Consider the following 13692-nt stretch of genomic DNA (forward strand, 5'->3'; position numbering starts at 1 on the left):
CACAAAAGCATCAGTTCTGCCTCCAACGTGAATCACCTCTGGATCCGAATGCAGTGGAAAGGCTCCCAGGGACCCTCTTCAACAAAGCAAACCAGAAAAGCATCATCCCACTCTTTAAAAATAACCATATCTAAATAAAATAATTGAAAGGACAGCACACTGTACTGAAGATCCAAATCCATCATGTGTTGTTGCAGAATGCATGTTTGGGTTTGCCTTTGTTTCTGGGGTTGAGCTCGTGGTCAGAGATGCGCTCAGCTGGTCACAACAGCACAGTTGTGACTGCGAGCCAGTTCAGAGAATTGACAAGCAAATAGATGCTCTGTGGTCCGCCTGCAGGTGTTTAACCTCAAACCACCCGCTGGGATTCAGACAGGCCGGACGCTGCAGAGCGACAAGGAATGTGACATCCAGTAAAAATTGCTTCTAACAGGCGTTAATAGCCTTCTGACACATCCACTCAGAGCCTCACTCCCTCCTTCTTCTTCTTCTGCACATGCTTGAACAAAGTGGGGAGAAAAAAATGAGTGAGCTGGATCCTGTTAGTTCACATCAACTCCAGCAGTAATTTCTGCCACAAATAGATGGGAGCTGAAAATTGCTGCCAGCTGACTCCAATCTGAAACTTAACAGAAATGTCAGCAAATTTATGAAGAAAAAATTAGATTTTTTTATGCAACAAGAGAGGGGTTTTATTCTCCATACATTTGACTATTTTTTTACTTATTTGCAAGAATTTCTGACTGTAATAATTTTCTCATAATCAAAATAAAAATAAAAAAAATCTCCTCTACACTGCAGAAACATAAAATCGCACCAAGTGTTTACAGATAGTTTCTACTTATAATATCTTGATATAAGACAAAACTACCTCACTAGTTACTTTTCATTAAGAAAAACTTATTTTAGGACGATAAATCTTGAATATAAGCATTTATACGTCAGCATTATTTAAGCAAAATCTATAATAAAAACATTTTTTACATTGCATTTTAAAGCAGGTGTTATTTGTTTCAAGAAACAGTCTGACCTAAGGAAACCAGAAAGTGAGATATAGTAAAATATTACTGTGAGGAAAAAATATAATAAAAGATTTTTTCCATGAAATAAATGAAAAAAATCTGCTAATGGAACTTTTTTTTTATTACCCTTGTGACATTTTTAAAATAAGTTGTTATTGCCCTTTTAAGTCTAATTAAATAATAAAATTGAGCGACAAACACTCATATTTAGTAGGGCTGGATTGATCAAACGTAATAGATTAGTTTAATAGGTCAATAATCGGTCCATAACAATAGAAATAGGTTTAAGGCATAATGCTAAAGTCCGCTAGCTTGATGCTAACATCTGATGGGATTTCCCATAGGACAGCTAATGCTAACGCTCAACAGAAATATACAGCTCTGACTAAATGAACATCTTTATGAACTCACAGGCATGAATTTTTCCAAAATTATTTAAGGAAATATTTTTTCTTAAAGTCACCATTTGTGATCTAAATCACAGTTTTTTGCTCATATTTTATTTTTCTTCTGGAATACGGTGCAAATATAGCGCTATCGCCACCTAGTGGCCAAACGGAAGCTTCCTCCAGGAGAAGCAGAACAATGTTTACAATGTTAATGATCTGAACATTTTTGTTAGAACTTCTTCGTTATGTAACACTGTATGCTATTAACAATCTTATTATTTAACTAATAAATTTTACATTATGTGAACTGTATCAGATTAATATGAAAATCTTCAAAACATCTACATAGATTATTAATCTAAACAAATGTCTAAATGTGTAAACTGTGCAAACTCAAAATTGAATTGAATTAAATTGAGAGAAACGAAAGAATCAAATCAATCTAGGCTCTGCAGAAATGAATCAAATAGATTCCTGAAATTAGCCCTAATGTTTAGCTCTATTTCTTTGGTTATTAGAAATATTATGACTTAAAATAACCATGTTTGCTCAAAAATAGCTTTACGTTTTTATATTATACATTTTCCCTCCTATTTTAAGCAACAGTCCAACTATACTTATTTCTAGACCATAATCAGTTTAAAGTGTGACTAGAATGACCAATTTTAGTATCAATTTGATTAAAAATTATATTAAATTAACACAAAAATGGTCTCATTAGAGATATTGCTTAAAATAAGTGTGATAAAATATTTTAAGTAGAAACTATGGATTTTTTTAGTGTGGCTCATTCTCCATATTTTCTATTATAAAGTGAGGTGATCAATAATGAAGAGGAGAGGCCTTCATCTGCTCAGTGGAGGAGAGGAAGTCATTCTGCTTTAGCATGTCTGCTCAGGCTCAGGGGCCTGCCATCTCTGTATCCTTCCACAGCGATAAAAGGTCATTTGAGAGGAGATGTGTCCCTTTTTTTTTTTTTTCTCATAATGCCTGCAGAACACTTTTTTTCTCCCCCCTTCTTCTAGTTCACTTCCCCCTGCTCCTCCTTACATACGGTTTCCGCTTCTGCCCTGTACAGAAGGTCGCCCGCCGTCTCATTAGCCGATGCTCACATGCAAAACACACGCATGCAGCCGTGCACGTATGTCGGTGCGTTCTGGGGAACCCAGACCAGAAGTGGTAATCCAATAGAGCTGGCTGCACAAGTGAGATAACGAGATGCTTATTCGCACTAAGCTCTGGCTCAAAAACGCCACAATGATATTTCAGTGCGAGACAGGCAATCTGCAAATTGGTCTGTGGTATTTTTGCACAAACAGCTGTAGAGCCTGACAGGGGCTTTCATTTTCTTTGACTCACCCTTTTCCTCTCATCTCCAGCATGGCTCTTTATCCCTCCACTGCTGTAGTTATTTCTTTTTCCTTCTCTATTTCTACTCACAAGTACTATTTTTAACACCCGTCATTGTTCCCGTTTATTTTAGGCACATAATCATATTAGGGTTTAGGCTTATTGTCTTTCTGCACAACACTTTTATTTTTGTTGCAACTTGCAGAAATAAATGTCCAGATATAAGCAACACTAATATGTAGCTTTTATTTTCCATTATTATTGGAAAAGATGCAAGTTAACAGAGGGATGATTATGTATGCATAATTCATTTTTCTTTTCATTTCCTTCCGATAGGTTGCCAATTTTGTCAAATGTTCTGTATTTTTCTTTTTTTCTTTACACATTTGACATGAACTATTTCTGTCCACGTTTCACTGTCTTTCTTAAAAAAAAGAAAAGAAAAAGGTTAAGAATATAAAAATAGCCTCAGATGAAAAACAAAAGAGAATATATTATTTAGTGGAAGTATTTCATGAATAAAGACAAAGGGGAAAATGAGGAAACCAATGATTTAAAAAGTAGGTCATCTTGTTTTTCTGCATAGAGAAAGCAGCATGTCATTAAAACATTATTTTCTTTTTTGTATATTTTTGCGCAAATGGGAGGAAATATGTCAGCAGCAATTATGGAGAAACAACTTTCCAACATATCTCAGAGTCAAAACACTGTACAAAATGTAACAGTAAAAATGTAACTAAATAACTGTTAAACACGGTGGTGGAAGGGTAGTTATATGGGCTTGTTCTAACAGCTCAACTAGTTTTTACATTATGTTCTATTTCTGACCTGATAGATAAAATGTGCCTGGTCAGTCATGAAGGACAGACACACGGAAATCCTCCAATATTTGAGGTTTTATTGAAAATATCAACCTTTCATTTGAGCACATATTATTCTATTTTGCTTGATGTTATTCGAGCACAAAAACTGATGGAAGTTCATGTTGGACACACGTAACAGGCACAGCCAACACGTTGCTGCATGTTGGCTGCAAATCTCTTAACTTCCCCCAAGGCTACTTACATGTAGTTGTTGCAATAAGAGGTATTTGTTGTTTTTCGGGGCATTTTAAGGGGTAATTGTAAAAAAAGGAATGTTTTTCATAGGATTTTTTTTTTTATGGTTAATTATTTTTATCCTTGTTTACCTTTATTATCCCACAGGGATCAGACACGGTTATGAGCAAAAGAAAAGGGGAGCTAAGTCAGAAAATAACGCAACATTTATTAGTTTTTCTTTGTTGTAAGACACGCTGAAATTGTCTGACTTTAGCTCTTTTAGTGATTTTGTGAACACGGAAATGTAAGGAATAACTGGGCAGAAAAGATCTTCTGCAGCTCTACGTTTCATCCCCGTCGTGGAAAGCTAGCGGTAGCATTAGCATAAATTAGAAGAATAAAATCTTAATTACCTTCATAATTAAACAAGCAGCATTCACTGAAGTACTTCCAATCTTCCTCTAACTAGGACCGGGTTGTCAGAGAGAAATGATCCACGACTCGTTTAATATCGTCCATATGATTTTGGGGAAGCAGCTGTGGTGCTCTGCAAGCAGAACTTGTGACATTTGATCTAAGAGGGAAAAACGAATACAACCAGGTAGAACATTTATAAAATAAATATTGTACAAATTTCGTTTACAACTGGTTACTTTTTATTATTTACATAAAATTGCTGTAAACAACGTTCAGCAGTCAGCTTTCCGTTCTAAGCCAGACATATAACCTTACATAATCTTATTGAGTATGTTAATAAACCTTATTCGGCTTATTGGGCTAATAAATGTCTTTTAACACCCTATAAACACATTAATAAATGTGCTAATAAAGCTTCTTAAGGAATCTTATTAGAAAGTGTTACTGAAATATTTCGTGTCAGCATAATTCAAGAAATTACATGTGGAGTTCCCCAAGGCTCCATCCTGGGGCCACTTCTAATTAACATCTACATGCTACCATTGGCCCAGATCATAAAGAACAACTTTATTTTCTATAGCTAGGTAAATGACACACAGATGTATATTAGATTGACACCAGGAGGCTAAGGTCCTGTACGGACTCTTGGTAAACGCATTGAGGAAATGAATGACTGATAAACTCATTCAGGCAGTCAGCCTACTATCAACTCAAAAATATCTCAAGGATTAAAGATCTGATATCAAAGCAAGACCTAGAAAAACTAGCGCATGTGTTCATTGTACTCTGAATCATCTTTGAACAACAAATGTGCTATACAAACTTGTCTTGTCTATATTTTTGATTGACACAAGTATTGAAGTCCATGTTATATAGGAGTCTCAAAATCTCACAAAACACTAAACTGCATGCCCACTGTCTCATTACCTAAGAATAATTCACAGAACTTAAAAAATGTGCAAGAACATGACTTACCTGGATGAATCAAGAGTGAAACATACTGACAGTTTTAATGCATTTCACTTTAAATATTTCCAAGAGGCTTTATTTAAAAGTCAATGGGGGAATTTCAAGGCTGATAAAGATGGAGGAGAGACTTGGATTTTCGAGTCAGCTTGTTAATCCACTTTTCAAAAGGAATTATAAATAGGCCAACTTATTATAAAAGACACTCTGGAGTGGCTCTGTCTTGCAGCTGCATTACATAAAATCGGATGAATTGAGCATCTCCAGCAGCAGAAGGGAACGCATGAGAGAAACACAGGAGAGGGGAAGATGCTGCCTTTGGCACAGATGGGGAACCAGCAGCTTCATGCCCGTCTCATTACTTCTAACATATGATTTGTTTTAATTCACGCTTTGAGCTGCTTCTTTATTTACATGACAAAAAATAGGCAAAGCCTTTGGTCCTACAACACCCTCTAGTGGTAGGGTTTTGAACAACAGTGATGACGGGGTTTCCAACTTCAGCTGGTTTATTTGAAGCACAAACTCAACTGACTTTCTATAAATATACTGAACAAAAACAATAAGTTAGTTTCTTCACATTTTTCAGGAGTTTTGAGCTCGTGACGTCACGACCGCTGAGCACCGCCCTCCACCATGCACAAAATGCTGCCGACGAGGCGTTTAATGTCATCGTGAGTGTCAGGATGTGCAGCCAGGGCTTTCAGGAGTTCAGTCACGCCGTCCTTCTCCAGCATGCTACTGTAATGTGAAGCTAAAAGGTGGAGAAACGGAGAGATGAGGATTAAAGGAGGCTCCGTACGTTTTTCAGCACGCAAAAACTAAATCCCACTTCCAACGATTTCAGTAATTTTGGTATCCAAATGTTCAGCTCGTTCAAATCATTACTGCTTGTACTCTTGGTATTCATTAACTTTATAGTTTTTGAAATATTAAGCAAAATATGTCCCATAAAAAATGAAAAAGAAATTGCTCAAATCCTTCAAAAACTTTGAAACTTGTGAACTTCTGCATATCCTTTCAGCTATTCAAATTTTAAGATGTTCAGTTATTACTGGGTTTTTCGGGGGTAATTTATAGTTTAGCTAATGTTTTAGTAACATGCTAGCTGTTTTGTCAAAATTTGCCTTTTTTAGAGTTCTTAAGGCAAATTTGGAGTTTTGCTAATATTTTAGTAACATGCTAGCTTTATGGACAAAATTAGACATTTTTAAGTTTTTAAGATAATTTGGAGTTTAGCTGATATTGTTAGCATTATGCTAGCAGTTCTGTCAAAATGAGACGTTTTTAGAGTTCTTTAGGCAAATTTGAAGTTTAGCTAATATTTTAGTAACATGTTAGCTGTTCTGTTAAAATTAGACCTGTTATTGTTTAGGCAAATCTTGTGACTAGCTAATATTTTAGCATTATCAGGCTATTTATGCAAAATTAGACTTTTTTTGGCTAATTTGGCATTTAGCTAATATTTTGGCAAGCTTTCAGCTTTAGCGTCTTCAGCTATCAGCACTAGCATCTTTAGCAGCAACATTCAGCTTACAGCATTCATTCACACTTGCATTATTGCAGATAATGCTTTATATCTAGTTAAAGTCGTTTTGCGTGAGTGGATTGCATGCAGAGTGAGGTTCTTTGCAGCATCTTACTGTTTTGACTGCAGACCAGATGTATGGCCCAGACTGCCCACAGCTGCACTCCTGACGGCTGGTGAGTCAGCAGCAGGGGGCTAAACGGACAGAAAGACCTAAACGAAATGACAGAAAACACATTTTTAATCAGAACTTGAAAATTTGTAGTTTTATCATTTTTCTTTAATTAGACTACTGGTTTGTATTTTTTTTATGTTTTTTGCTTTAATCCTGCAACGTTTTAGATGCATTTGCTGCACCTTCTGTGCAACATTTGTCACAGAGAGAAATGTTGCATAAGAACAGAGATCAGAGGATATATAATTTACAGCACACAATTCAAAGAGGGCTTATGTAACACACACTGAGCAGGCACAAAGTTGTGCTTTCCTCTCACCGGTAAGACACCATCTCCCTCTCGAGATGCGGCCAAGTTATAATCGACTCGTGCTGTAGACAAAAAGGAAGAAACACGTTCAAAAAGCTGGATTTTACTGTATTATCTGACAAACTAAAACACACGCACACACCAGCTGCTTTAGGATAGCCTCCCGGAGCTCTTGGTCCAAGGTCCAGGCCTCTGCTCTGGAGGTGAGATGCGCCAGAATCCCTCCTGCAAAGTAACGCACCCCCACCTCCACCTGGGTGTCCTTTAGGAGGATGAGGATGTGCTCCAGCAGATCTTCATCCATCAGATCTGCCTGCAGCTCCTTCACCTCTGCTATGTTGTTCTGAAAGGAAGTAAAAAAGTAAAAAAAAAAACAGAATACAACCAACAGCATCCACATCTTTACTCACCAAAAGACCGAGTATTTTCTGCTGAATTGTTGGTTCGTTGTAATAGGACTGATGGATAAAAACAGAAATAAAGCATTTGGGTGCAATTTTTTGGTTTTCTTTATTTTATTTTTTTGAGTTTCCAACCTCCAGTACTTCCTCGTATAGCTCCAAGCCTTGGCACTGGATGAAGCTGCGTGCCGCTGAGGGCATCTCATCAGTCAGGTTCCACAGAGCGCTGAGGGCAAACTTCAGAGTGGAGTCCACAACTCCCACCATGGCTTTCTGCTGCACGATCGCCAGCAGCTGCTACAAACTCAGAGGAGAGAACAAGAAAGGAACGTCACCGTTAGAAGAATAAAAGACGCTGATGCAAATCAAAGTCTGTGTGAGGCAATAGATTTGATTGATTCATGTTCCTCTGGATGTCACCAAATAGGTATAATATTGTCAAACTTTTCCAAAAATGGGGCTAATACATCTGTCCATTGGTGGAGAAACCAAAACTGAATTCAAAAGGTTGAATATTAAGTTTAGAAACAAATGTAAAGGCCAAATTGAAACTGATAAACTGGTGTTGAAACTGCAAAAAAGTTGAATATAACCATGTATTTTTTCAGTTTCAAATGTTTTGTTCTTAGGCTTCAAAACACAAACTTTCACTTTAAAATACTTTCAATGCAAAAGATTGTCATCAAAGCACCTTTTTTCAGTCTCTTTTCTTCTTTTTTTTTAGTGAAACAGGAAAAAAATTGAAAGCGAAAAATGGAAAAAATATTAAGAATCAGAAAATCACTGCGGAATTCATCAGCTTTAGCTCCAATACATTTCAAACCAAACTCAAAGGAAAGCTAAAGTGCTGGATCCAACAGAAATAAACATCACCTATGGCAGTTTTGATGTTTCGCTGATGATTTTCAGTGTCATTTTAAATACTTTTTTAAACTGTATTCTGCATCCTAACTGGCTCTGTCTTGACCTTGTTAATCAATCTCCTCCTTGCTATGTCTCTCATACCAAATGTGTTCAAATCTACATAAATCTTTAATCGCAATCACATCTTTGTTTATATTCCATAATAATGGACTTATTTTGCCAACATTTTTGAACTCAGAGTTTAAACAAGAGAAAAGTGTGAACATGATCATGTTTGTCTGAGAAAAGTGTGTAGAGTGAGGAGGTTTACAACCTTAAAACATCTATAAACCCAATTTGTGGGTTTCACCCATTGCATATTATTTTTAGAACATAACCCCTGTGATAAATGAGGGAACGTTGATTCTGCGGAGAATTAGACCTAAAAAATAAAGTTCAGACTTCAAACAGGAAGTGTGAGTGAACAGCAAACGAGCACAAAGGGATTTGGTGTAAACAACAAAAAACACTAACAGGGTTTTTGCATTTTTATCATCGTTTTGACTGATTTTTTTACTTAGATAAGGAGCAGACTCTAAAACTGTATGGAATGCAAAACAGAGATTTGGTTCTTTCAAAAGAGATAAGTTAAGGTGAGTTTGCAAGCTTTTAAAAGTAATTCTCACAGTTTTTGTCCGTTTTTTGTGTTATTTCCAGTTTTGTCGTTTTATTGCATGTGTAGAAGTGTTGTGTTTTGGATGCAAAAAGTAATTTTTCTGAAGAAACCTACTAGAAAATATACAAATTTAACACATTTTGTACCATTTAAAGCTTTGACTTTTGATAAATTTGCTAAAATACTATAAATTTAAAGCAGAAATGTCCTAAGATTGTTTTAATTTGATTTAATTGTTTTAATCTGACGTACCTTCATAAAGACAACATCCTGGCTGAGCTTCCCCGTCTCTTCTTTGGACAACTAAAACAAAATCAAAGTAATGAATTCATGAGTTTTCCTTCATTACTAAAACCCCAAGTGAATCAAAAACTGGTCTCCACCTTTGCCACCAGAATGGAGATGACAGCCACGGCCATCCTCTGCAAGGTGGCGTCCTCGTGGTTGCTCAGCCAGTTGATCACCAGCATGGCCGCCAAATACCTGCATCAGACACAAAGGACGTGAAGATTCACTGAGCGGTTCCCAAATATGCTCCGAAGCAAACACTGACCGGTCAAAGGGAATGTCTTGAAGGATGTAGTCACTGCAGAGCGCCAGGAGACAGTTCTTCTGCACCTAGTGGGACGTTTAGACATTTTGTTTGTTTGTTTTCTTTGTAGACCACAAACGCAGACAGGACATCTCTCAACCTGCTGGTGGTTGGGGAAGGTTTTCATGGCGTGCAGGAGCTGGGCGATGGCGGAGCTGATCAGGGTCACGGGCATGGCCTCCGCCAGGTCCTGCGTGGTTAGGTTGAACACGCACGCCGTGGCTACAAGGTGGACCTGTAGGGAGGACGGGTGGCTCTTCATGGCGCCGAGCACCAGCTGTAAAGAAAAAAAAAAAAACACAAAATAGACAAAAGTTAAAATATGATTACTGAAATAACCTACTGCGAGGATTGGATAAAAGTTACACATTTTATTGTTTTATAGAAAACTCTTAAAAAAGAGTTTCATCTGAGTGATGTTTTCTCCATCTTATCTTTCAGCTGATTGTATCTGTAAGCGGGTAGAAAGGAAAAAAAAAAACCCGGATCTAGTCAAGAATTCCAGGCCGTCTCAGTTGTATTTTTCATGTCATGACTTGCAAGCAGTTTTCAGAAACTCTAACCATTTATAATGAGGATGAAAGCCTGTCTGGGATTTTCTTTCCATTTTCACAGAATATATAATCATCTGTGGCTTTCAAAAAGAATTCAGAAGTTTATTTCTCTGATTGTTCTATGTGTCTAAATCCAATCTGGATTAGCTTTAAAACACAGAATTAACCAAAAATCACTGTTTGTTATGATAATAAAGTTTTTTAGTTTGATTTGTGATCAGCATAGTTTATATAAAAGGTGATGTTTAAGTGTTCCTTTATTTTAAGATTTTAGTGAGGAATCCATGAATTCAGCACAAAAAAACCTCTCGTTTGTAATGGGCGTCCAATCTGCTGCTCTCATTTGCCACCATTTCAAAGTCTTCTGCCCCCTCCTCCATAAATAAAATGTTCTAGCTTTATCAATACTACAGATCATAACTAGGAAAGTTCCATTACCTGCCTTTTGCTGAATGTGGTCGCTCTTGAAGACTGCTATGTTGAATAATGCCCTGAACGTGCTGAACGTTTTGACATCAAACTTACATAGATTTTAAAAGTGCACAAAGCATTTGAAAAATTTCTTGGGAGAAAAAAAAAAAAAAAATCTCAAAAATTGGATAAAAAAATGTTAAAATGCGTAAAATGTTTGAATACCGAAATTACAAGCATGAATCTCCTAAATGTTTTGACAACAAACTCGCATAGGTTTTAAAGGGGCAAAAAGATTTTGAAAAAATTCTTGAGAAAAAAAAAACGCAAAATTGCGTAACATTTTAAAATGCGTAAAACTCTTTAAATGATGGATGAGACTGAAGTCGGTGTCTGATTTGTTTAGTTTTCACTTTGACAGTTATGTGTTAAGGGAAAATCTATATCATATTTTAATGGTTCCTACTTGAAATCTAGCTTACAAATAGAGTTTATAGAAGCTGCAGCGATTTTTTACTGATAATAAGGATAAATTTGATCCTTAAAAGTTAAGGGAAAAAAAAAGGAATCGTACAATGACTTGCAGTCGGTCTGTGAAAATGTTGTCTGACATTAAAATACTTTAAAATACAACTTTAAAATAAAGAATCAAATTTATCTTTATGCATATCTTCATGGTCCTACAGAGAAGAGGAGGCAGCTGCAGCCGTGGCCGCTCGTGTCTGACCCCGACCCTGTGTCTGACGTTTCTGCGGCTCTACCAGAGACATGTGGGGTGAAAGCCATCAGTGAACACCTTCAGCGTGTCTGGCTGAGCTCTGTCCGCATCCGTGGTTAGTCTGTAGAGGTGGAGGAGGGCCTTCTGTACGAAACACTCGCGCTCTGTGTACCTCCCCAGAGCCTCGCACACCTGGTTCTCATTAGCCTCTCCAGTTACCTGAACACACACACACACACACACCCACACACACACACACAGCAGTCAAAGAGACAATAAATACAGTGGGCATATTCAGCAAGTGTTCAAACTGAGCCTGAGGTCAAACATAAATGAGAAACTCATGCAGGAATCAAGCTCACGTTTCCCCCACTGGGATTCTCTGATGTCTCAAAGATAACAAGACTGCAGCCAGAGGCCGGTCACTCACTTTCAGGTTTCTCTGCGCAGTCAGGACGTGGCTAGAGCTGAGGCCGGTGTCCAGGAGGCCCAAAAAGAGCAGCCCGCGCCTGGACTCCACAAAGGCCGCCAGCGCGGCTTCGCTGATCGTCTTCCACCCCGACAGGTCCAACGAAACCAGCGAGGGCAGAATCTGGGAGCTCCCTTCCAGGAGCTGCCGCGCCACCTCGTCTCCGTCCCTCCCGTCCAGGTCGTCGGCACCGAAGTGGTCATCCGAAAAGTCCAGATGGCGGAGGGCGTCGAGCTGGCTCAAAACGAAAAACAACCTGGACGGAGACATGTTCAGCTGCCGCAGCCTGTGAGCGATGAGAGATCTCAGAGAGTTTTTACACTGGAGGAGAGCGGAGAGCTTTGAGATGGGAGTGCAGGAGATATCCAGACTCTCCAGGTGGGGGAGCGAGCAGACGTCCTCCAGGATGTCATCAGTTAGATCCGTGCTGGCGAGGTGGAGCGTCTTCAGCCCTCGCAGGGAGCTGAAGCCAACACAGCCGTCCTCCAAAGACCCCCAGTCCAGGTGTAATCCGCTCAGCGACAACTTCTGCAGGTTGAGTCTGCACGCAGGGCTGGAAACCAGACCAGACACCACGCTGGCTCCCGTCAGGCCCTCCGAGGCCCAGGAGGCGTCTAGTTCCAGGAGCCGGTGAGGGCAGAGGGCCAAGCGGAAAGCCTCGGCGGACATCACACAGCGGCGGATGGAGGCTCGGCGCAGACGGAGCTCCTTAGAGTCTCGGAAAATCCCGACGGTGGCGTCGTTCAGCATTGCTTATGAAGAGAAGCACAAAGAGAGATAATGACCTGCATATAAACATTCAAATGTTCCTTCCACTGTAGAAATCATGTAAAACTATTTGCTCCATTAACTGAACTGAAAGAAGGAGGCCTTCTAAATGAATCTCAGGATGAGATGAGCGGGATTTATCGATTTAAATTGAGAAATCTATTTAAAAAAAATTTTCTTAGGTTAATTTGCCGTTTAGCTAATATTTTAGCAGGCTATCAGCTTCAGTGATTTCAGCTATCAGCTTCAGCGTTATTAGCTATCAATTTCAGCATTTTCAGCACTAGCATCTTCAGCGGCCACATTCATCTTACAGCATTTACACTAGCATTATTGCAGGTAGTGCTAAATATTTAGTCCATAACTATGTTAAGAAGTTCTCATCTACTATCAAAATATCATCTCTGTTGCTGTTATTAATGGGTGCTGTGTTTCTTCCTGGCGTACCTTTGGATGCCATGGCCTGCAGCAGTCTGTCGGCCAGCTCCGGGGGGAACAGAGGGGCCCAGATGAGGCTCATGGAGCCGTCTGCTCTCTTGCTGCACAAAGCCTCTAGACTGCAGCACACCTGAGCCAGGCAGAGGTCACACAGCGCCTGGGGGCCCTCCGGATCCTGCAGTCCACACCACAGACAGACAGAAAGAGAGAAAGGAGCAGCTCTTTATATGAGCAATCCCCTCAAAAAGATCATGAACTATATATCAATCAATTCCAAATGTTTTTGTTCAAGTGGAACAGATGGAAGTATTAGGCGATCAGCAAGATACCTCCAGTGAAGGAAGGGTTCTGCAAGTGGTGACTACAGACACCTCATGTTTTCTGGTTAATGTTGTGGTGACTTTTGAATGCTGAAAGTGTTGTTACTCCAGTTGTACCATGAGATGGCGCCTACAATCCTCTTGGGAGACAATATTGGCCCGGGTTCCTCCTAATGCAAGACAGTACTAGACTTCATGTGGCTGGAGTATGTCAGCAGTTTCTGCTAGACCAAGTGTCTGTACTCTATGGCTCCAGATCCACATGTGGCTCTTTTATCTCTCCATGGTGGCTCCTTGGGCAAACA

At 39.0% G+C, this 13692-nt stretch overlaps 1 protein-coding gene across 1 annotated transcript in view; it reads right to left on the reverse strand.

Moving 5' to 3' along the window:
* Window positions 1–5559: 5559 nt before the first annotated feature.
* Window positions 5560–13692, reverse strand: part of LOC112147213 (protein zyg-11 homolog) — a 9283-nt gene continuing 1150 nt past the window's right edge. The window contains exons 2-14 of the mRNA XM_024273437.2: window positions 13077–13242; window positions 11823–12613; window positions 11471–11611; window positions 9810–9986; window positions 9671–9735; window positions 9501–9600; window positions 9370–9420; window positions 7734–7895; window positions 7608–7655; window positions 7340–7540; window positions 7207–7259; window positions 6828–6925; window positions 5560–5938 (exon numbers count right to left, since the gene is read on the reverse strand). Of these exons, the coding sequence (XP_024129205.1) occupies window positions 5793–5938; window positions 6828–6925; window positions 7207–7259; window positions 7340–7540; window positions 7608–7655; window positions 7734–7895; window positions 9370–9420; window positions 9501–9600; window positions 9671–9735; window positions 9810–9986; window positions 11471–11611; window positions 11823–12613; window positions 13077–13242 (2199 nt within the window). The 3' untranslated portion in view covers window positions 5560–5792. The remainder of the gene's footprint in view (window positions 5939–6827; window positions 6926–7206; window positions 7260–7339; window positions 7541–7607; window positions 7656–7733; window positions 7896–9369; window positions 9421–9500; window positions 9601–9670; window positions 9736–9809; window positions 9987–11470; window positions 11612–11822; window positions 12614–13076; window positions 13243–13692) is intronic.

Source organism: Oryzias melastigma, linkage group LG17 (genome assembly GCF_002922805.2).
Source record: "Oryzias melastigma strain HK-1 linkage group LG17, ASM292280v2, whole genome shotgun sequence".
Lineage (NCBI taxonomy): Eukaryota > Metazoa > Chordata > Actinopteri > Beloniformes > Adrianichthyidae > Oryzias > Oryzias melastigma.